Source organism: Corvus kubaryi, unplaced genomic scaffold (genome assembly GCF_017639235.1).
Source record: "Corvus kubaryi isolate FWS band 111438036 unplaced genomic scaffold, C.kubaryi_AGA036_p1.0 124, whole genome shotgun sequence".
NCBI lineage: Eukaryota > Metazoa > Chordata > Aves > Passeriformes > Corvidae > Corvus > Corvus kubaryi.
In genome coordinates this window covers 3336971-3360204 of record NW_024580659.1, presented here as the reverse complement: position 1 = coordinate 3360204, position 23234 = coordinate 3336971, and the positions used below count along the sequence as shown (strand labels likewise).

Below are 23234 nucleotides of genomic sequence, written 5' to 3'. Positions count from 1 at the left end.
CTCTCCGCCCCCTCGCTCCTCTCCCCGCCCCCGCCCTTCTCTCTGCGCCCCCGTGCTCGGCCCGGGTGAGCCGCGTTGCCGCAGCCCTTGCCGAGCCCAGCTCAAGCCCAGGTTCAGCCGTCGCCGCCCGAGCCCCGCAGCCGCCGCGGCCCTCCCGCGTCGCCCACATGGAGGATTACCACAAACCCGACCAGCAGACGCTGCAGGCGCTGAAGGACACGGCCAACCGGCTCCGCATCAACTCCATCAAGGCCACGACCGCGGCCGGCTCCGGGTGAGTAAGGGAGGCGGGCGGGCAGCGCCCTGGGGCGCACACCGGAGCCGCGCTCCCGCATCCCGGGGCTGCATCCGGCCTCGGGATGGTGCTGCGAGGGGCCGTGCCGGGCTCCCGCTTCCCGGAGATGCTTCGGTGCCCCGGGGGCAGAGCCCCCGGTCCCGCGGTCCGCTTCCCGCCCGCGCTGCGGGGATGCTGCGGGCCCGGCCGTGCCGCCCGCGGGAGCGCTGGGGCGGCGTGCGCGGGGATGGGGAGCGGGCAGGGCTGATCCGCCCGGAGCCCCGGCACCGCCGGAGCTGATGGATGCGGAGGGGGCACGTGTGGAAATGGCGGCCGGGGGCTCCGCCGACAGAGCCCGCCCGGGCTGGGCCGCGTCGGTCGCCGGTGCCGGCGGGTGTTGTGACTGGGAGAGAGGCCGGGAATGCTAAGTTGGTGCAGGACTGGAAACCAAAGAATTTGTGCCCGAGGCGCAAGCGGCTTCTTTTTCATTGCGTGCCCGTCAGTTGGAACTAATTCTGCACAGAATTTCAAGTGAGCCCAAGTGGGATTATCTGTGCAATGCCCGCGGTCTCCAATGGGCAGTTTATTCAGGCCTCTGGACAGGATTTAGTGTGGGCTCTGATGTGTGCAGATTCCAGGGTTATCCTTTCTTTGATCGTGCTTTACCTATGGAAAAAAATCTCTGCAAACAATCCGCTTTTAGTCATGTAAAATTAAAGCCACTTTTTCTGCTTGAATAATATATGAATGCTTCCATATAAAGTGCTGGCTTTTTTTTTCACATATATCGCATCTTGTTGCAATTTCCTCCTTTGGACCTCTTTGAAACTAGCTGCAGTGTTTAAAAAAAACTCTGAAGGAATCGCTTGGATGCTGAGGTTTGTGTGAAGGAGGGTGGTGTGTAAAATATTATAAAGCTTCTTTGAATTGCCTTACAGTCCCCACCCTGTGCCTGGCATGAGCTGCCTCACATGGCTCTCGAAGCTGAACTTTACTCGTTCCGTTTGCAGACAGCAAATGAAAGCGCTGCTGTGGTTCTTCCTGTGAAATGGGGTGTTGGACGCGGGAAACCTCTCGGCGAGTCAGAGCAGTGCTTTTTTACAAATCTGTGTCTTGTTGGGTCCAGTCTGGAGAGAGAAGTGTGGGATACCCAACAATTGTCCTTTTAGTTCTTGATTTGTTTCAGAGCTACAGTGTACAGTATTACACAAGTTTGTGTGGAAGTGAAAAATTGTGCTTTGTGGAGCTTGGGCTTCTGTGTTCAGCTTCCAGTATGTATTTTAAGCAGGCCACAGGGATGTATGGTATCAGTTGTCTAATCAACAGATAAAATCTCTGTTTTGTCTGATGTGCTGTTTAAGAGTAAGGATCACACTACAGCCTCTGTTTCTCTTCCGCGATCCATGAAATTCACCAGTAAAACCATTCTCACCATATTGATGAAGAGACAGCAAAAGTAGTTTTACTCAAGCTTTTTATTCCCTGGTTCACATTTGCTACAACACTGACTCCTTCTTGCACAAAGGCATTTCATTAATCCCTCTGGTTTATTCTGCCATTGGAGTTGTGTAGTCTGAAATTATTACACAACCTGATAACAAGCAGATTATGAAAGATGGGCTCTTGAGGGAAGATTCTGTTGACAAGTAATATATTTTCTTAATAAGATTTGGTTGTCAAGATGGTGGTGTGGTAACGTGCCCAAAAGACATTCAGTCTGTTGTGGAGTTAAGCAAAGCATGGACATTTCTAAAGCAGCTGTGCATTATGAATATGTTTTCCAAAAACTGAGACAATGTACTTTGTTTAAATTGTTGGTGTGCACTGAGGATGGGAAAAGATGTTAGAATGCAAGTTAAGTTTAAATAGAAGCTTAGTTAATTTAAAAAGTGAATTGTCATGATGGCTTTGATTTGTTAAGGAAATGCATGTTTGTTAAAGGTGTAGTTTGTAAAATTGGAGGGAAATACTTGCAATAAAAGCACTTCAGAGAAAACAGAACCTGCCTATTACTTTCAAGGAAGTAATTTCTGTGAACTGTGACATGTATTGCAACACAAGTGGTGGTGTGGTAAATATGACACACCAGTTCTTGCAGTCTTTACTTGTTTTACCTTTTGTTAAAGGAAGTACAGCCTTTGCCTGGACAAGAGCTAAGTCAGTCTAATCCTGAAGTTGCTCAAACACATCACTTTGAGTACTTCACCAGCTGGAGTGGAAAAATTCAGTGAACTGGAAAAAAAATTTGTGTTCAAAATTACTTACGTGGGCAAAAAATTCTATTAAGTTAGTTGTAAAGATTGAACATACTTGCTTTGGGGCGTGGAAGAGCTTTTTCTTTTAGATAAGTAGTGCACACATTTCCATTGAAATGAGTAGAGTCTCTCCTGTAGCTGATGATAAATTTCTGCAGTTTTGAAACAGTGCCTTGGCTTCCTAGAGCAGGATAGATACATTCTTAAAAGTGGAAGTTGCAAGAGTTTCTTAAGAGGCAGTTAAGTTTCATAATATGTGGTGTGATCACTTGTTGCAGATTATTTTTCTTCTTTTTTTTTTAGTTTTGACTCAGTGTTCCATTTTAGCTTTCTACCACTATCACTAGTTGAAATGAGTGGACACATGTAGATGGAACAAATATTAATTGATGCAGAGTAATAAAAAAACCCCACAAAGCTAATTTGGAGTCATCATTTTACCCTGGCTTTATGTGGATCCAGGATTTTGGTATTCTAGGGTACTTTGGTTTGGTTTCCTACTGAAGGACTGTATTTCAAAGTTAAGGCTTTTTTGTTATTTCTGTTAGTAGAAATTCATTTAATTAACCTGCAGTTTTAACAAGATTTTTTTTTCCCCAATTTTCAGGTAATTTATTAAATTTTTCTACTTTTTTTTATTTCCACACGCTACCATTTTAGGTGGTTTAAAACTTTTTTAATCAAGACCAGGAGTTCATAGAAGTATGGTTAAGTATAAAGTTAATAAAATTAAAGGAATGAAAGCTTTAAACAAGCATGTAAGGCTTATTGATTAACTCAAATACATAAATATTTACTAATATGTTTGAACCATGGTTTAAAGCTAATTCTCTTGGTTCCCTGTGTGTGAGTACTTACTAAGGGATGGACACTAACCATAATTTGTATTTTGCTAGTGTTTTGCATGTTTTTATTCTCTTATTACAGTTATGTTGGGGATGTTGGGCGGGAAGGTTTATTGCTATCAAAAGAAAATATTCTGATGAAAGTTCTAGTGAAAGTGTTGTCTAATCCTAACATGCATGGTAAATGTACATGTGGGAAACAAAAGTGACACTTTCATAGTCAGTTTGTCCTGTTCTACAAGTAGGATCAACTATTTTAAGAATATCCTGCTAAAGAGGAAAAGTAAATGTTGGTAGAAGAGAAAGTGAGATGAAGCTGCATTTTCAACCTTCTTACTGTTCATCATTTACTTTCCTGTACTTCCATAGCAACGGCTGATGTCAAAAATGATGCTGTTTACACCAGTAGAATCTGAAAAATGCTATTTTCCACACTCAAGAAGGGTTTTTAAAGAGCCTCCTTACCCCTTTTAAGCTTTATGGCAAGTGAAAAGCCAAGGCTGGTACTCCCAAGTGGTCAAGTAGTGCCACCCCTTCCAGGTGCATAAGAACTACAGTGATCATTACATAAATTACAGTAATGTAGATAAATAAAAGTAATTCTGTGCTCTTCTATTGCACTTCAGATGAAATATGTACCTTGACGTGGAATATCTCCATATTTGCCACTTGCAAATACCCTCTTCACATAACTTTATATTCACTTATTGGTACTTTATGGCCCAGTTGCCTCTGATAATGGGCCTGTGTATTCCTAACGCAGGTTATAGTTAAAGTATGAATTCGTGCTGCTGTTGAAGAATGTTATCCCAGATTGTTCTGGGATAGGGAAAGGCTATCCCAGATACTTCAAAATGTTTGATCAACCAACTCATACAATATTTCAAACTCATAAAGATGTAAATGTAGAAAATGTTGGTTCCTCTCTTAGCCAAAGATTAAGCAATTTAGTATTTTACAATGTGTATCTGGGTGTTTACTGAAGACAGTAAATTTCCATATCCAGTTTCAGTAGAAGATGAAAACAAGAATTGCATTATTTAATGTCCTCTTTAGAAGTCAGAAATATTATTCTGTCAGTTCTAATGTGGTACAGTGAGATGGTTCCTAAATTATACAATTATAAATGTTCCAGAACTTTCTGCAAAAGTTAATCTTGCATTACCAATCCCTGCATGTGCATCAGAGCCTGAACAAGTCCTGATGCTTTTCATTCCTCCACTCAGCGAGTGGCTCCAGTACTGTGGAAAGCTGTCCTTGTTTCCTCTGCATTGGTGTGAATTTCTGCTGCCAGATAAATCAGTGGAGTCTGATTTCAGGCCCAGACTGACACAGGTCCTTGTGCTTCAGTCACCCCTTCAGGTGGTGATCCTTGGCATGGAGAAGAAGGGAGAGCTCTGAAAGATAAGTCCTTGAGCTGTGTCAGCAGGGTCTAGATTGAACATCCACTTCAACTAGATCAGAGGCTCCCCTTGTCTCAAAGTACAACTGATGGGCACTGGGGAACGGCACAGGGGTGGGGTATCAGACACTTCAGACTTGTGTGGTTTAATGCTGAGGAGTTGGGGTCTGATAAAGTGATATTTTAAAGATACAGTCCTGAGCAAACTATAACACAAGTGGTAATCTTGGGTCTTCTTGACTTGTAGCCACCCTACATCATGTTGCAGTGCAGCAGAGATTATGTCTGTGCTGTTTTTCCATACCATGAGGTACAAAGTGCAAGACCCCAGAAATGCGAGCAACGACCGGTTTGTTCTTTCAAAGGTAAATAAATAATTACTGTTCTGCTGTCCTGTTGCAGTCTGTAGCAAAGAGCTGTCTGTCTGTGGATTAAATTGTCTTCTTGACTTGTGCTTACTTACATCTGCATAGAAGTCTGTTGGAAATACTTGGGAGCCTGGAATTTGTCTGCTTCAGAAAGACAAAAGCTGGCTGAAATAAGTTGTAGCATAACTTAAAAACAGTTTAAAAGGGTCTGTATAATGTGTCCTGGTAAGTCTTAACTTCACTATGTTAAATAATAAATGTTACTATATTGTCTATAAAATCGATCAGGTCTGTTTTATTTTGGCATAACCAATTTTCTAATGAGGCAGTTGCAGTTGGCTTTTGTGCTCTCTTGTTAAATGCAGCCCTGCTGTTCTGCCTGCAGCCACATCACAGTGGGCACTAATTCCTGCCAGCTTCTCAGGGAGCATTACATGAAACAGGGCAGGTTAGTGAGTAGTTTGTAGTTCGCATTCCTACTGTGCCAGTATGATATTAAAGTCAGTGCTACTTCTGAAGCCACTGTGGGTCAGAAAACACTTAAAGGCCCAGTCTGTGCTGGCTGTTAGTGCTTCTCTCCCCTTTTACATAGTGCCTTTGTAAATCACGGGGATGTATTGTTCATATGACAAAAAGGCAGGTGAGGGGCCTTCAGAACACATAACGATGTAAAACATGGCAGATGAAGTGCTCCAGTGAGGCACATTCCATCTCTCAGGCAGAATTCCTCAAGTGGTGGCTCACAGTAGTGCTGTGTAGCCATGGTGAATGTCCTTGTGCTGGATGTAACTGTTGCCATTTCTGGTGGCCATTCTGAAAGAAGGAATTGAGTGAGAAGCAAGCAGTTGATGCTGAGGTGGTGAAGCACTGAGACAGTCACTTCCTCATGTTTGCTTTAGCTCTCTAATTAATCAGGGTTTCTGTCCAGAGTTGCTAAATGGCTTCAAACCTCTGCATGCTCTTGACTCCAGATGACTCCAGGGGTGGAAGATGACTGCTCCACAAAGGTCTGAGTGTACAAAGCTTAAAACTTTGCCTGTTGTCACTCATTGCATTCAATCTTGAGTACATTTGTATCGAAGGAAGTTCTAGCAGGATAACACCACTCATCCTGCTGGGGTGCTCTAAGCAGGGGCATGGAGAACTTGGAAACAAGCATCAGTGTGGATGTGTACATTGCAAAACTGTTTAATAACTCTGTGCCTTCCTAATGCACACAAGAACCTGATTTCAGGGTTTGTCAGCTTTGTAGAGTTTTGTCTTGATACTTGGGATTTGTGAAACTTGCTCTTTGTTTAAAATATCTGTTTCTCTCTAGGGTCATGCAGCACCAATTTTATATTCTGTTTGGGCAGAGGCTGGCTTTCTACAAGAAGCAGAATTACTGAACTTGAGGAAAATTGATTCTGTTCTAGAAGGACACCCAGTGCCAGTGAGTGCTCATAATCTTTGATACAAAATTATGTTTTGTGTGAAACAATAAGTGCATGTATTTCACAGCAATTTTGGTTGCCAGCTGTACAGTACAGGAAAGATAGAGATTTCTTTATGAAGTCTAAAGAAGGATGATGGCATTCATGGCTTCACAGCTGAAATTGAATTTGAACTGTGTTTGAACTAGCATGTAAAAATTACCTTTGTTGTTGTAGTAAAGTTCCCCTACAGTCCTGCATGGCAATGTTTTCCATTTTATAAACGTTTATATAAAGTTCCATCCAGGTTTCACTTGTCTTTTAAGCAGCTTTGAGGTATTTCAAGAGTTTATATCCAGTTTGGTCACCTCATTGGTCCTTCCATTCCCAGCCAGTTGTTTCAATTGATTCTTTTTTACACAAAATTATTAATTCTTAACTGCTGCCATCTGAAGCATAGCTGAGAAATTCCTTTCCCTCTCAGAGAGCCCAGTTAGCTTGTGACAGTCATCATGAAGGTACCTGCATTGCAGGGAAATCAGAGGTTCAAGGCAAGATTTAGAGGGACTTGCACATTGTTGTGGCTGAGAAGCTGCATTTTGATATATGTTGAACCATCTTCTTCTAACACTGGAAATTACTTCCTCTGTTTCTTAACTGTAAAGTAATTGTTGTCTTTTTATTCTCAGAGACAAGCATTCACTGATGTGGCTACTGGATCCCTTGGGCAGGGTCTTGGTGCTGCTTGTGGAATGGCATACACTGGCAAATTCTTTGACAGAGCCAGGTAATTCCATCTTCATATTTCATGATTGTGGGCATTCACTGGGAAAATTTTGTTAAAATGAATTAGATAGATAGATAGATAGATAGATGATAGATCATACATACATAGATAAGACAGATTCTCCTTTATTCTGTTCTCCATTCGCAAATCTAATTTCAGATTCAGGTTTTAAATGATAATTACAAAGCTGTTACCAGTGAAACTACCAAGGGTTTAAAGATTAGCAACAATTAGTGTCTTTCTTTTGTAACCTGACAGCATTGCAAGCTGATGTTCCTGAGCAGAGAAGACAGTGAGTTGTTGGAGGAGCCTCTAACTTCCAGAGAGTAACTGATAGCCATTTTGAGACTGGATGTGTCCCTTTAGAAGGAAAGTGCAAGCTGGAGATATCTGTTCAAAGTCAGATGACAAATAATGGAGAACGTTGGATAAGGAACTGTTATGGTCAATAATAGCATAATTGAATCATAAAGTAGGGCTCCAAAATGATATCAGAAAGGCACTCGACTCCACAGAGACAAAAATGACTGCTCCTGCCATTTGTTTTGTGCACAAGAAAAGAAGATGTCTAAAGGCAAATCTGTATGAGGAGGAAAATAGCCTGATGCAGTTGATATATTTTATTTGACAGTTCTAGTACATTTGAGCATAGGCTGCCCAGTTAATGTGTCCTACACTTCACTAGCTTGAAATCATTTCTGTGAAAGATGACTTGCTGATTTTAATTGAGTTTAGCAGATGCTACGTGTGGAAAAAATCTAACCAGTGCTTACATGACAAAAGGAAAAGGTGGTCTTGCATGCAGCACTGGGGAGCAGCTTCAGTGCAAGGAGTTCACATTTAGCTGAAGGCAGGTGGGAATCAGATCAAAAGTCTGTTCTAGCTTCATGTTGAGTAAAAAAAAATCACTGACAGCCATCTCGATTATTTTGTTTTAAAAGTATGTATTTGAAAGCTAGTTTACTATTCTTTTTTTAATTTTAGTGGGTAATAAACATTTACAAAGTTTTGTTATCCAGAAAAAGAGTGGTAGTAAAAGACAAATGCTGTGACTGAATTTGGTAGAGATGAGGCAGTACTCCTGCTCACTGAGTTTTACCTAAATAAAAGGCTTTAGTGGTTGGAGAAATAGTCTACAAAGTCATAGCATGTTGGTTATCTTTTTCCTGAACTCTGAATTTGTTATGCAGCATGCTTTAATCCATTGCTGAGCTCATCCACAGTTTAGAGTTTCCTGAAATAATTCCTGTTGGTTGTCCTCCCAGAGGGTGTATGGGAGGAAGGAGGTAGCAGAGGTAACTGTCCCTGCATTGTTCAGGATCTTGCTGAGTCACAGTGACAGTGTTCAATGGGTTTGTTCCATCAAGCCTTGCAACGAGAGGCTTAAGACTTGATTTTTTAGAGACAAAGGTTTGGAAAGGAGTGCAGTATTTCTCATCTTATTTTTCTAACATGTAACAGCTCAGAACTATTTTAATTTGATTTGTCCAGGGTTACATAACTTTAGCTGAGGTGAATGCAGTGAACAATGGGAATTGAGTTTGGGATAGAAAAATGATGTGAATTCTTACTATGAATTATTGGAGGAGTTTTGATTTAGTAGTGCTTACACATCAAACCTAATTTATTTTCATTTTTAATTTCTTCTAGCTATCGAGTGTACTGTCTGCTTGGAGATGGAGAGTTATCTGAAGGCTCTGTTTGGGAGGCAATGGCCTTTGCTGGCTTTTACAAGCTTGATAATCTTGTTGCTATATTTGATATTAATCGTCTTGGACAAAGTGACCCTGCTCCTCTGCAGCATCACGTTGAAATCTACCAGAAACGCTGCGAGGCCTTTGGGTATGTGAGTGGGAGAAGTTCAGGATAATCTCTCATTTGAAAATGTATGTTTATTTGCTTCTCAGAATTGTTCAAAAGACCTTTCAGCTCTAAAGGATTCCATCATCAAGGAAGGTGGTCTATCATAATGCCTGATATTGGTCGACTTTATGGCTGCAGCAGGAATATTAAAAGTGGCAGAATTTGTTGGTTTTGAGGAAAAATAAGGACTGCTTGCTCAGATAAATCTGTTAGGGGCCTTAAAACTGTTTTTATCACATTAAATTCAGATTTATAACTGTGACCACATGTCCTATCATAACAAGTAGATCAGAAGAAAACAGCATGGAGAGCATTACTTGTAAGAGAATTCTTTGTGTATTGGCTTTCATTTAGTTTCATATTTCTATGGAGATGCAAAGCCCATGCCAAAAAATTGTCAGATACAATAGAAACTAAATTATGCCAGAGTGTTTGGGGTTTTTTTAATCAACATCTATTGTCAGTTTTCATCTTATTTCTAGATGTTTGATTTGCTCTTGTGATTAAAAATGGCCATTATGTCTGAAGAAATGTAGCTATCTGTGGGCTGTGAATTTTGCTCATAGCTGTTGATCCCCCTGTGACTCATTTTGCATTATAAAAAAGCGGCTGTGCTATTTTTTATGGTCTCAAATAAATGCTAGTTCGTGTTTCTGGCATACTTTGGGTCTCTTAAAAAGACACTGCTCTGGAATGAAGTTAGTATTTGTTATTGTTATTGCTGACTACCAGAGAGTGTCACATGCTAAAACCCTTTAGAAACAGTTGATCTGTTTGTGTTCTTAGCTGGCATGCCATCATCGTGGATGGACACAGTGTGGAGGAGCTTTGCAAAGCCTTTGGCCAGGCCAAACATCAGCCAACAGCCATCATTGCAAAGACTTTTAAAGGCAAAGGCATATCAGGTAATAAAGCAACGACTGCTTTGCATATGCATGTGGGTGTGATAGGTACCTAGTGCTGCAGTAAAGGAACCTGCACATCTGAGGAATAGCATGCAGAAGGTCTTTCAACTTCTCTACCTCTCAGCAACGTCATTGCTGAGAAAATTGGTTTGGTCCTATCAAGTGAGATGTGTGCCAGCTCTGGAGTGTTGTGTCCGTGGGATGGAATAAATGCACACTCAGCGTGTCAAGGGTTGCTGTGATTCCCTTTAGCTACAGCTTTTAGCAGCACTCTGTGAGCTTGCCTTTCTGACCAGATAAATATTAATTACAGCAGTGAATATCTTCATCCCTTTTCATTGAATAAGCAAGCAAAGTTCATTATTTGCAGTGACTTAGGGAAAAGCAGTGTGTCAGCCAGAGAGGTGATTTGGCTGTTAGTGCCAGGTGCACAGGTAAGAGTCATCAGAAGCTATTAAAATAAAGCTGTAAAACATCAGGTCTTGTTTGAATTGGACACCTTGGTTAACTGTGGTTTCAAACTTAACTGAGTTTGTTTAAATAGGCCTAACTGTTGAAATTTCGTGGGAGGTGTTCACGCTGATTTACTGGTTGCTTCCTGCCATACTTAGGGACCAGGTCTTTTAGGTGCCAATTTACAAATAATTTCAGTAGAAAATGCTGGGATTTTGTCACAAGTTTGGAATATATGTTATTTGATTATGTAAAATTCCTCCTATTTGTTTAAATGTGTTTGTCGTAATGTAGTTGAATACCACTGTAATTGCTCAAGTAATTTGTTCCTTGGAAGACAATACTAGACTGTCATACTCTGTTGCACTTTTATCTGGGTAAAATCTGCAGCTAAAAACCTAAATTGTTTTTATACTTTTCTTACTTGTAATGTTTTTTTGAAATACACAGGTGTTGAAGATAAGGAAAGCTGGCATGGAAAGCCCCTTCCGAAAAATATGGCTGAACAAGTCATTCAGGAAATAGATGACAGGATCCAAAACAAGAAAAAGCTTTCTCCAGCCCTTCCAGAAGAAGATGCACCTATAGTAAATATTAGAAACATTAAGATGCCATCTCCACCAACTTATAAAGTGGGAGAAAAGGTATTCCCTTCTTTTCCACTGTTTGTCAGATATTTCAAAGTGTGAGACTGTTTAACTGGATGGCAGGTGTGTTATCCCTTGCCACAATTTCAACTACCCACCTATTCTCAGTAGGCAAACACCTGTTTCTGTGGTGTGACAGAGACAATCAACTTGCTGGGTATTGAAAGGGTATATAAATACATTAAAATATGAAGATTCAAATCGTTCTTCATTTCATGATCATTATCAATTTTCTAAACTACTTTATGTGCATTTGAAATTGAAGAAACTCCTTGAGGTTCAGTGAATTTCCATGATTGGAAAGCAAGGTTTTAAACATTTCCTAGCAGGATTGATGGGGAGTTGCCAGTTTCAGCACAGATGTATTTTCTAATGCTTCATTGTGGGCTTGTTTACTGTTCTGTGTGTCACCGTTCTCGTATGTACTTTTGATACTGCTATCATTTGAAAACAATGAAATAGGAAGAGAAAAAAGCCTCTAGAAGCAGCAAGTTACAGCAGCCCTGGTGTGTTTCCCTTTTGCAGTGGGCCACCCGCAAAGCTTACGGGGTTGCGCTTGCAAAACTGGGCCACGCTAACGATCGAGTGATTGCTCTGGATGGCGACACAAAGAACTCCACCTTCTCAGAGCTCTTCAAGAAGGAACATCCCAGTCGATACATCGAGTGCTACATTGCTGAGCAGAACATGGTAACTGCTCCCTTGGTTTATTGAAAGATCAGTATAACCATTCAGTGTGAGTCCCCTTAAAATGCAGGGTCTAATTGTTTTCAAATAAATGTATGAGGTAATTGTAGCAATAACCAATTTAGCAACCTTGTTTTAATTTCCATTTTGCTAAAGAAGGGCTCTTTTAGTAAATACCAGTCCAAATAACACAGGTAAATCCATTCCCTCTTAGTAATGATGATTTTTGTTTGCTGGAGACAGCAAGAGCATGTCTGTTGGACTGAGAATGTAAGCGTTTGATCCAGGAGAAGAAAGAGGGGATAAGTCTTAAAAATCTGTGAATGGCTGCTTGAAGTAGATAAAGAAAAGAAGCTGCCAGTAAGAATAACAGTAACAGCTGGCAGTTGAAGCAAGGAGCAGAGGAGATGCTGAAGGATAGACACTGGGAGGCTGAGTTGCCTCCTTCCCTTTCTGGGAACACCAGCAATTAGAAGCAGGACTAAACAGAGGTTTTTAATCTGCGTTGAGAGCTTCTTGCTAAATTTTTAGGGCAAGAAGTCCCACAGATGGTGTCCTGGAAACAACTGATAAATGAGGAATTCACTGTTCTTGTCCAATGTCCCTCTTTCAGGTGAGCATTGCAGTTGGTTGTGCCACTCGTGACAGGACCGTTCCTTTTGCCAGCACCTTTGCCACCTTCTTCTCGCGGTCATTTGACCAGATCCGCATGGCTGCCATCTCCGAGAGCAACATCAACCTCTGCGGCTCTCACTGCGGGGTTTCCATCGGTAAGGGCACCCACACCCTCCTAGCAGCAGTCCCCATCCATTTAGTGATAAGTGTCTAGCAGTCAAATGGATTCTGCTCTGTGGAGGAAAGGTTTATTACAGCTAGGGTGGTGTAACAGTAGCAGCATCGACAGGACGAAGTTGTATTTGCAAATCCACTTTTGTGGGACACATTGTCACGTTTAGAAAGAATGAGAAAAATTTCAAGCTGTCATCTGCTTTTTTTTCCTCTTTGGCCTGATGAAAATAGGACTTTTCCCTACAAGCTTTTCTACTGTACAAGTGAAGACTGATATAAAGGGATTGGACTGAAACTGAGGAGTTTGGGTTCCATTTCATCTTTGCAGCTGATGTCTTCTGTTCTTCTGTGGAGAGAATAGTCGTGTGCTTACTGTACCTTTGTTTCCCAGTCTCTAAAGTGAGAAACTAATGATACTGTTCTTGCACAGATGCTCTTGTCTATCTATCTCAAAAACACTTTAGAGATCACACATTTGAAATAACTACTTCAACTTATCCCAGTATTTTTCACTACTGAAATTGTTGATATGGTGATTAAAAAAATCCAAAACCTCTCAAGTACTGATGAAACAGGAACTGTGAAGCCATTACATAATTCAGAACATTGAATCATAGAAAGGGGACCTTAAAGGTCATCTCATTCCAACATCTCCCACTAGACCAGGTTGCTCAAAGTCAGGCAGGACTTACCCGTAGTTGTCTTGGATCACCTCCCTGTCCTCCATGTGCCTTAGTACACCTTCTAGGAGAATCTGTTCCAGGATCTTCCCAGGCACAGGGTGGTAGTTGGTAGTTCCCAGGATCCTCTCTTTTCCCCTTTTTAAAACTGAGTGCAGTGTTTCCCTTTTTCCAGTCACCAAGGGCTCCACCTGGTACTGCTGTGACTTTTCATGGAGAGTGTCCTGGCAGCTACATCAGCCAATTCCCTTGGGACTCTGGGATGCATCTCATCAGCTCCCATAGACTCTTGTATGTTGAGATTGCTCAGGAGCTGATGAGCCTGATCTGTTGTGGTTTAATTCCAGCTGGCAACCAAGTACGTCCCAGCCACTCACACACTCCCTGTCCCTGCAGTGGGATTGGGAGGAGAATCAGAAAAAAACCTGTGAGTTTAGAATGATTTAATAAATGAAACAAAGTAAAACATACTACTACTAATAATAATTGTAATTATAAAAATAAACCCCAAAAAACAAGCACAATACAATTTCTCATCACCCACTGACCAATGCCCAGCCTGTCCCTGAGCTGTGGTCAGCCCCTTCCAGCCAACTCCCCCCAGTTCATATGCTGAGCATGGCATTCTGTGGTATGGAATGTCCCTGTGGCCAGCTTGGGTCAGCTGTCTGGGCCATGGTCCCTCCCAGCCTTTTGTCCATCTCCTCACTGGCAGAGCATGAGAACACGGAAAAGTCCTTGATTTAGGATAACACCACACAGCAACAACCAAAACATCGGTGTGTTATCAACAGTATTCTCATCCTAAATATGAAACACACCACTGTACCAGCTAAGGAAAAAAATGAACTCTCCCAGCCAAACCTGGGATATCTTACTGCAGAAGGAACTTTGCTCCCCCAGGCCCTGTCCTGCAGTCCATCCACCTGAGAGGTGTGGGAAAAGGGTTTGCCAGGGAGAGAAAGGCAGCTGAGCCAGCACATCTCAACCAACTGGCTGAGGGCCCTCACCAGCAGAGCCTTCTCTGGTCTTGGCTTCCCACCATAACTGTTTGGAATACGTCAGATCATGTTGGGGTTGGCTTTGGTTTGAAGGAGGAAGAGAATTTTATTTTTTATTTGAAATGCATAGACATGACCCATGAAAACAGGAACAGACTTGCATACCAAGAAGGAAAATGCAAGTAGACATTCATGCTTGAAAAACTAGTAGGTATTTCTAGGGAAAGCGAAAGAGAAGGAGAGCTGACAGGGGTAGTAAATTAAGGCTCTCTGCATACATCAATTTTTCAGTTGATTTAATAGTTCTGGCTGGCAGTAAGGCTTGGAGTAGAGTTGGATTTTTTTTTTTCCATTTAAAACAAAATAGTTAATTTGACCTGTAATATTGGTAAAGATTTAAAGATGCTTCATAAACATGTGTGATCTCATCCCAAACCTCAAAGTGAACTTGTAGCAGTATGGTTTTCTGGAGCAGAGACTGTATATAGTGTGTATCAGATTATGCCTTTTGTATGTAATTGAGGGAAGGACTGTTACAAGCCTCTTTTCTTACTAAAATCAGTCCTTGCCCCTTCAGACTTTTAGCAAGCAGCGTGTTGGTGCAAAAGCCAATTAGGTTTGGTCTTTGCTCATTTAAGAAGATAAAACTCCTTTGGGTTACCCGAATTGTCTCCTAGAACTACACTTCCAAGTTTCAAATTTCAGCACATGAAATGTTCTGCTGGGAGCTGTGACTGTGAAGTGCAGACTTGGATTTATAAAGTTGTTTGAAGTACAAATCTCATTCAAGCCTCAACTTGGTTTTCAAAAAAGAATTTTAACCCAAAGTTTTGCAACTTATATAAAGAGTTATAAAGAAAGGTATTCAGAGAAATCCTTTAGCAGTTAAAAAATTCAATTTTAAATGAAAGGGTATGAATGAAGTGTACTTCCTATTAGAATTTTGGGCCTGCATGGAATTCCAAATCTGCATGGAATTCAGAATCCAATCTGGATCTGTGGTGAAAATTGAAGTTTTATGTATGCAGTTCTAGGTAGACCTGAGCTTCTGCTGCACTGAAATTTGAACCCTTTAAATTTATGAGAAATAGCTTTCACAATGACCTTCTGAACTTGTACTAAGTTCACTCTTAGACCAATAGCTGCTGATGGACCAAAACATTAAATAAGTTTTAACATCATAAGAGAATAATGGAAAAATCTGTATTTTTCAAACTGAACATATAGGAAAAAGAAATCGTAGTTTACAGGTGTCAAAAATATAAATATCAATTGTTTAGACTGTTTTATATCCTGGACATTTGCTACTGTTCATATTAAGCACTTCTTTTATTAAGCTTTAAATGTAGGTTTTGCAGATGTAATTGGGAATTATACTCTCATTTGATCTGTGGTACTCCAAAACCATATAAATTGGGATTTTCATAAAGACTTGGGGCCAGACTCAACTTGGTGCTAGTCTGTAGGTTACTTTTAATTGAATTGAGGAGCTTTGAATGCTGGTGGTATTGGCACCATTGTAGCAAAAGCAGGACAAGCATGAGTAGTAACTCTCCACCTTGGATAAGATTTAGATTCAGGTTTTTAAAATTATCACCTGATAATTTTATTCTTCATAATTTCACTTTTCTTCTATGTCTTCATTGTGTGGGTGCATTTTAGGAAAGGAAAATTCCCACTGGGGATCCCTCTCATTCAGAGTGCAGCCATTTAGAAACTGTGATGTTGAGAGGGTTTTTCCATGTCATCACTGAGAGCTGAGACACTTCCTCTTCCTGGTCGGTGCTTACTTTATTAGTAGTATGCAGTGGCAGAGTTCAATGACTTATTTCTTTAACCTGTTTAAAGTTCTTCAGAATTTTGTGCTGCTCTTAGGAAAATATTCTCCTCCTTCCTCGCCAACTCGTCCTTCTTGAATAACAGGTAGCGGGTGCATGTGGGAAGGCTCTTTGCCCTGCTGCTGCAGGCTGTGACATGACTGGATTCAGAGCTCTGTGCATGGTTGGTTTGGAACAGTGCCATTCCCAAAGCTCCGTTACATAAGGTCACTGGGGGCGGGGGGTGTTGTGGTGGTTGTTTCTTTAACCATGGAAAATCATGGCATCCAGCACGTGTCCTGGCGAACGATTCTTTCTCATAGATCTGCAGTTTATGCCACGAGGCGCTTGAGTTGTTAAATTAACAACACAGATGTTCTACTGCTCCTTAAAAGACCTTTTTACAGTATTAAAAAATACATACATACCCTTCATTTAATCTTGAAATCAGCCTAAGAATTTGAGAGTAGTTGCACCAGTTGCACTCTCCATTTCTCATGGGACACATGGAATTCTCCTTTCACATTTCCAGCAGTTTATGTCTGTAGGAACGCTTATTGACAAGTATAAATTTTGCCTCAGCACATGTAAATCTGAAGATGCTCAAAAATCTTGTGACCCACTTTCTGTATCTGTACCCTTCCTATTTGGTTGTATTCCTTTTGTGTTGTTTTATTGTTATACTTTATTTCCTATTTTTTCTTTTTAATCCCAGTTTTCTTTCTTTTTAGTCTCTTTCTATCCTTATTTACTGTTTAGATGGTTCCAAGTTTAAGGAGAAGATGATTCTTTTCTCAAGCAGGTAGTCTTGCATGTTGTGTGTGTGCCTGATTTTATCCTTTTCTCCTTTTTTTTTTTTGCCTGGTTTACATTGAACCTCACTTCTGTATTGAGTGATTGTCAAAAATGTGCACTTGCTCTTTTGTAACCCTGCTTTAATTCTTTCAGGTGAGGATGGGCCATCTCAAATGGGACTGGAGGATCTGTCCATGTTCCGGGCTATTCCCAATTCCACTGTGTTTTACCCCAGTGATGCTGTAGCCACTGAAAAAGCAGTGGAAATAGCTGCCAACACCAAGGTTTGCATCACAGTATTTCTGAGCCAGAGAATAATTCTGTCTTTTGTACTACTCTTGTTGCCTCTGGCATGTTTCTTGCATGTCTCTACCCACGTAAATTCTTCCGGAGGCTCCAGCGTGGCAGTGGGATGTTTTCTTTGCAAGGAAAGGTTACAGACATTCTGTCCAGGCTAGTGCAGAATGAACAGTCTGGAATGCTGTGGGTCAGATTTGCGGAGATGTAAATGATTACACACCAAATGCAGTTTGAATCTATATTGAGTAACTCCCTTAGGCCTTTAGTAAATTTAAAATTGCTCTCCTAGTACATTATCTCTGGGGTCAGACTTGAAGCTGGATATGGAAAGATAAATTTATATTGAGCATTTTGATCATCTCCTTGATTGATACTTCCATTGGCTGCCATAGGAGTTTTTTTTGAGAAAGGAGCAAATGATCTGAAAACTTTCAATCTTGCCACTACAGGTTTTCCATGAGGGAGTGTGGAAATTTGGTGTGTAACAAATGGGGTGAGTGGTTTGTGGAAAAAAAGATGGGAGATGGAGAAAGGAGTGTGAAGAAGAGATTAAAGTACAAGTTTTCTGCTTCTTCTGGAAGGGCATCTGAACTTTAACTGATGCATTTTTCCTTGCTTTCAGCCCAGCATTTCTTCTCTAATTTAAAATTGACAGAGTAAAGTAGCATATACATGGTACAGTTCTAAGAGTCTAATTAACTCGAGTAGGATTCTCCATTTCCCCAAGAGAACAAAAGAGAAATAAATATCTTGGAATCAGAAAGGAAATTAGAAGTTATCAGTGTGCTTTAAGAGGAGGTGAAGTGTTTTGTACTGTTTGAAGCAACCAGCTGCCACAAAGGGCTAATGGGAATTGGTGGGACAGAGAGAGCTTACTTATAAGAACCAGAGGTAACTTAGAAGGGTGAACATCAGACAAATAGAAAAAGTCATTTTGATGGGGGTTTTTTCGTAGGTTTTATCAACTAGAATGTCAACACTTTTCTGTTTTCCTAACTTCTAACATGTTTACTTTGGAAACAGGGCATTTGTTTCATCAGAACTAGTCGTCCTGAAAACGCTGTCATTTACAACAACAATGAGGACTTCCATATTGGACAGGCAAAGGTAAATAAATAGAATCAGAAAAAAACCACAGTGTTCCTTTTGGAAACGCCCTTTTCCCTCTAAAGTATTGCAATGCCAAAGATTTGATCTTTTCATTAAAATCTCTAGAAATGTAAAAAAACCCAGTAAGATTTAGTGTTAAAAACACATGGAGATTTTTTCTTGCAGGTGGTTTTGAAGAGTAAGGATGACCAAGTGACTGTGATTGGAGCAGGAGTCACTCTGCATGAAGCACTGGCTGCAGCAGAGCAGCTAAGAAAAGGTGGGGCTTTTTTTCCTTTTTGTAATTTAACACAGAAAAAAAATCAATACCAGTCAGCCTAACTGCTGACCCTTTGTACTGGTAAACATTAATTACACTGTTCAGACAGCTAGTCAGTCACCTGTTAGCTGATACAGTACAACACAGCGTGCAGCTGCCAGTCTTACCTAAAGGAGGAGGTTTTAGTTGGCTTAGCAGCATTAGTGGCCATGAAAATTGTCAAACAGATCAGATCAAGGTCTCCTTAGAATTGCTGATCTGTGATAGTGCCCTGTGGGCAGAGGCTTGGGGACCCTGTGTGAGAAGCAGGAGTGGCAGCTGGTCTGGGTGGGCCAGGTACAGCACGATCGGCTGCAAACAGGCTGGGGCCAGGTCCCAAACCGCAGCCCGTCACCTGTGTGCCCGTGGGCACCTGGCCCTGGGCTGGGCTCATTGATAACCTGGGTTCCTTTGAATGTAGCAGCTCTGAACTAGCCTGGAAGGGGCACAAATCTGTGGCAGTACTCAAGTCACTGATATGCCACAGCAATGATAATCCTTCAGTGAAATAAAGGAACCATCAAAAACCCATCTGTGAGTCAGGGGCCTCTGCTGAGGAAGAGATTACAAATAGCAGGAGGTAATACAGTAATGGTGCCTGTGGCTTATGGGGAGCTTTGTGTGCCGTATCTGGGTGGACTGATACTTTGACATGACCTTGAGTCACCAAGCTTAGGGCATTTTGAAAGTTGTATTTTCAGAACCATTGTTATTTTTCTACATTTACCATGCTTTACAGTGCTCTGCTGATCTTGAAGTCTGAGTAATCACCTCTGGAGAGATAATCCCATAGTGCAGAGGCAGCGTCTAATACCCAAAATATATTGGCCACTAAAGAGCCTTCAGTCACAAAACTGTGACAATAGGGCCTCTTCATGTGTAGGAGTCAGCCCAGTGTTCAGCCAGCCAGGGTCAGAGACAACCTCACATAATCGCTATTCTTTATAAACAATTGCCATTTGTGTGTAGCTGTAATGAGCCATCTGGGCCTGCCTTACGAGGGCAGGGCAGATTCTGGGTGTGATGCCAACCAACCTTAAGGGTGCCCCAGTGGGGCCGGGGAGTTCAGACGGGCACACCTGAGATGTGGCAGCCTGCAGTGAAGAAAGAATTCAGAATGCCTACAGACTGAAGAATCAGGTGGAAATTGTACTTGGCTTGACAGTAAAGTTAAAGGTAAAATAAAGGTCTGGGAAAAAAATTACAATTGACAGTCTGAATAAGGAGGATTTTCTGGGGACTGAATTCTGCTCTTACTTGGGGAAAGCCAGTTACATGACTTTTGCTGATGGGTGCTCCTGGTAACCTTGAGTCCCTCATCCAAGCCTCCTCCATCATGTCTGTGAATGAATGGATATCACTGTTCCACAAGGTGCACGGAGAAAGAATACATAGAAAAATTAGGCTTGGCTGGGTTCCGTGGTAGATGAGCCATAGGTGCATGAACCTGGGAGTTCATGTGGGCAGTTCTCATAATGGTCTAGGAGATCACAGCCATTGCCCATACCACTGGCATTGTCTTGCATGTTGCAATTCATTGTTGCAAATAATTTCATTTATTTATGCAGAAAAAATCTACATCCGTGTGATTGATCCCTTCACTATAAAGCCCCTGGATAAGAAGACAATACTTGAAAGTGCAAGAGCAACCAAGGGCAGGATTATCACTGTTGAGGACCACTACCATGAAGGTGAGTGGGGTCTGGGCAGTCACAGCCCTCAGAGGCTGGAGGCTCCCAGTTTCTGACCTGACAGAGGAGTACGGGACCTGATACTGTCATCCCATTAAAGCAAAAGAGACATTTCAGCCTTTTTTGGTGCTGTTAGGATTACAAAGTGACACTGAGGGTTGAGAGGTTCCTGAGATGTAAGGGGTAATCAGGGCTGCCTTTCTGACTAACTTGGCCTTGTGTGCCCTTTGTGCACTTGGTCCAAGTGAAGTCTGGATTCATTTGTGCCCAGTGAGATTGTAAATTCCTGCTGTGCTGCAGGGGTTCTGCACAGTGCTCTCTGAATGGCTGTACAGCAGCTGCTCTGCAGGTGTGAAATTGCAAGAGAGACCATTGCTGTGCATCCAAAAGCTTGGCTCCAGGTTGCTTGAAATCAGATGGTTTGGGCAGTTTCTGTAGGTTTTCCACAGTTACTCTGAGATAAATTCCTCCCTTTTTCCTCTCCACCATCATAGATACCTACTAACAGAAATTAGTAACTACAGTTACGAGAATATTGTCCTAATTTAAGGTGGGATATCGCCAGGGGATATAATCGCCAGGGTACCTGAAGTGAGCTGGTTCTACCATGAGTGCTGGATACACCATACCTTTGTCCCAGACTATGGATGGTGATAGATCACTGAACCTCATCATTTTCCAGCTTAGTGTTCAGCTCTGGACAAGTGTTTTACTGCAGGTTTGCAAGATGGTAGTCTTAACTGTGAGGTGCTGAACAGGGGCTTTGTGCTGGCACAGTGCTCTGTGGTGCAGGCAGGCCAGGTGTCTGTGCATCACAACCCTGAGTGCATTGCAGGCCCCATCACACTCATCTCACCAGCTGCATCCACAAAGGTGCCTCTGGCTGGAGGCTCAGTTTGGTTAAATTCCACCATGCCTGGAGCTGTGGGCAGCCCTGTGATCCTGGATACACTCTGGCTGAAGGATAACACCTAAAGTGCCTCTTTTACCAGGTCTCACAGCACGTGCTTTTGACACAAGTCCTGGTTTTTTCTTCCCTAGTACTTCTGCTTCCAGTGTCTCTCCTGCCTCCATGCAGTTCCCATTGCATCCTTTGTCCCTGTGACTGATAGTGAGTCAGAGCAGAGCTCTGAGCAAAGGTTGTGAATACATTACATAACCCAGAGAGGTGCCCAGTGGCACGTACAGGCACTGTGAAAAGATGGAGCTCTGAAGTGCTGCTGAGATTGGTTGGAATGTCAGCCTGTTAAGTACACTTGTAATGCTCTTCAGTCTAAGTGTATTTTTAAACCTGGTTCCTGGTGGCTGATGCTGAGGTGATGAGAGCTTGCTGACAGTCCTGTGCCCTTGAGAGGCAGGTGCATCCTGCTGCTGGTGGCTGAGTACCTAAGAAACAGGAGCCTGCTCGTCCTCAGAGTGCCTTTGCTACAGGGACGTTTTCATTTCACAGTTGGCCCACTCAGACACGTGTGATTGGTGTTTTCCTAAGCCTGGGAATGGAGGCTGTAATTTGCAGGTCCCTTTGCTCAGACACACACAGCCAGTGTGGCTGTTCCCTGCTCGGACACTCCATCAGTGCCGTGTCTGCCCTCTCTCCGCAGGTGGCATGGGCGAGGCCGTGTGTGCCGCTGTCGTGGGCGAGCCCGGCGTCACCGTCACTCGCCTGGCTGTGTCCCACGTGCCCCGCAGCGGGAAGCCAGCGGAGCTGCTGAGGATGTTTGGCATTGACAAGGATGCCATCATGCAGGCAGTGAGGGCGGCCGTGTCCAAATCCAGGAACGCGGAGTAGCTCGAAGCATCTCGTGCTGTGTAACGAAGAGCTGCGTTGGGAGAGGTTAAGGCAGGCAAAGGTGCTTTATGTAGAGAGTTCTAATAAAAATACCAGCTTAAAAAACCTTCTGGGGCTTAACCTCTTCTTTTCTCTGTGGGGTTTGGTGTAATGGGGTAATACCTGAATGTTTTGAGTCCCTCCTCTCTGCATTGCCCCCAGCCATTTAAAGCCAAAGGCAAGGAGGAAGTACCCAATGTGCTGCATGATGCTGAAGTGGGATGGGATGTTCCAGGTCCTGGGGCACAAGTGGGGAGGTGGGGCCCAGCAGAGCCCTGGGCTCAGGTAGGACATGCTGAATGGTAGTGCAGAGAGCACAAGCTCAGTGAAAGAAGTTGAAACTCTTCATAGGAACTTGCAGCTGGTGCTGAGATGGATTAAAGAAGAATCTGGAAGAAGAGCAGGAAATTCCCAGGTACCCAAGAGGATGCAGGTCAACGTGTAAGTTGCCTTTTTTTTTGAGAATTGACTTCTCATGTGAACTGCTCTAAGTGGCTGAGCTGTTCATCGCGCATGGTGGGATGCACTAGGTGACTTTTTAAATGTTTTGCTGTTCTTAAATGTTCTGCGTATTTTACCCTTAAGCAGTTTCTGTTAAAATTAAAAATTCAGTGCTGACTGCAGAATACCAAATTTGAAACATTAAGTATTGAAACATGTTTTTCATCCTGACTGTTCCACACACTGCCTTTCAGAAAGGCATTAGAGAGCAGAGGACACTAAAAAAGCCCTTTTCCTCAGAGCAGGGTGACTCTGCATAGTTTTCAGTTCACCCAAAAGCTATTTGCCACTAACATGGCTACAGTGGTCTGAGCAAGACTTTATTTGCAGACTAACACAAAATGTAGAGTATTTTGGGATGGTGAAATATTTCTACAAAGACATGTAACTAGTACATGTAAATGAGAATATAAATACTATGAAATAACTTGTATTCATCCTTCTTGCACAATTTAGCCCTTGAGGGGTTGGGTGGCAGCTGTGCTGTGTTGGTGCAGGCCTGAGTGCAACTGTTGGTGTTTCTGGC

At 42.3% G+C, this 23234-nt stretch overlaps 1 protein-coding gene across 1 annotated transcript; it reads left to right on the top strand.

The window, feature by feature from the left end:
- The first annotated feature begins 25 nt into the window (after positions 1 to 25).
- Positions 26 to 22274, top strand: TKT (transketolase). Its single transcript, XM_042020219.1, has 14 exons — positions 26 to 274; positions 5024 to 5141; positions 6463 to 6576; positions 7246 to 7343; positions 8994 to 9185; positions 9993 to 10111; positions 11015 to 11208; positions 11737 to 11901; positions 12512 to 12668; positions 17134 to 17264; positions 18304 to 18387; positions 18556 to 18649; positions 20257 to 20379; positions 21981 to 22274. The coding sequence occupies exons 1-14, from the start codon at positions 168 to 170 to the stop codon at positions 22166 to 22168; spliced, it is 1884 nt and encodes a 627-aa protein (XP_041876153.1). The 5' UTR covers positions 26 to 167; the 3' UTR covers positions 22169 to 22274.
- The last annotated feature ends 960 nt before the right edge of the window (positions 22275 to 23234 follow it).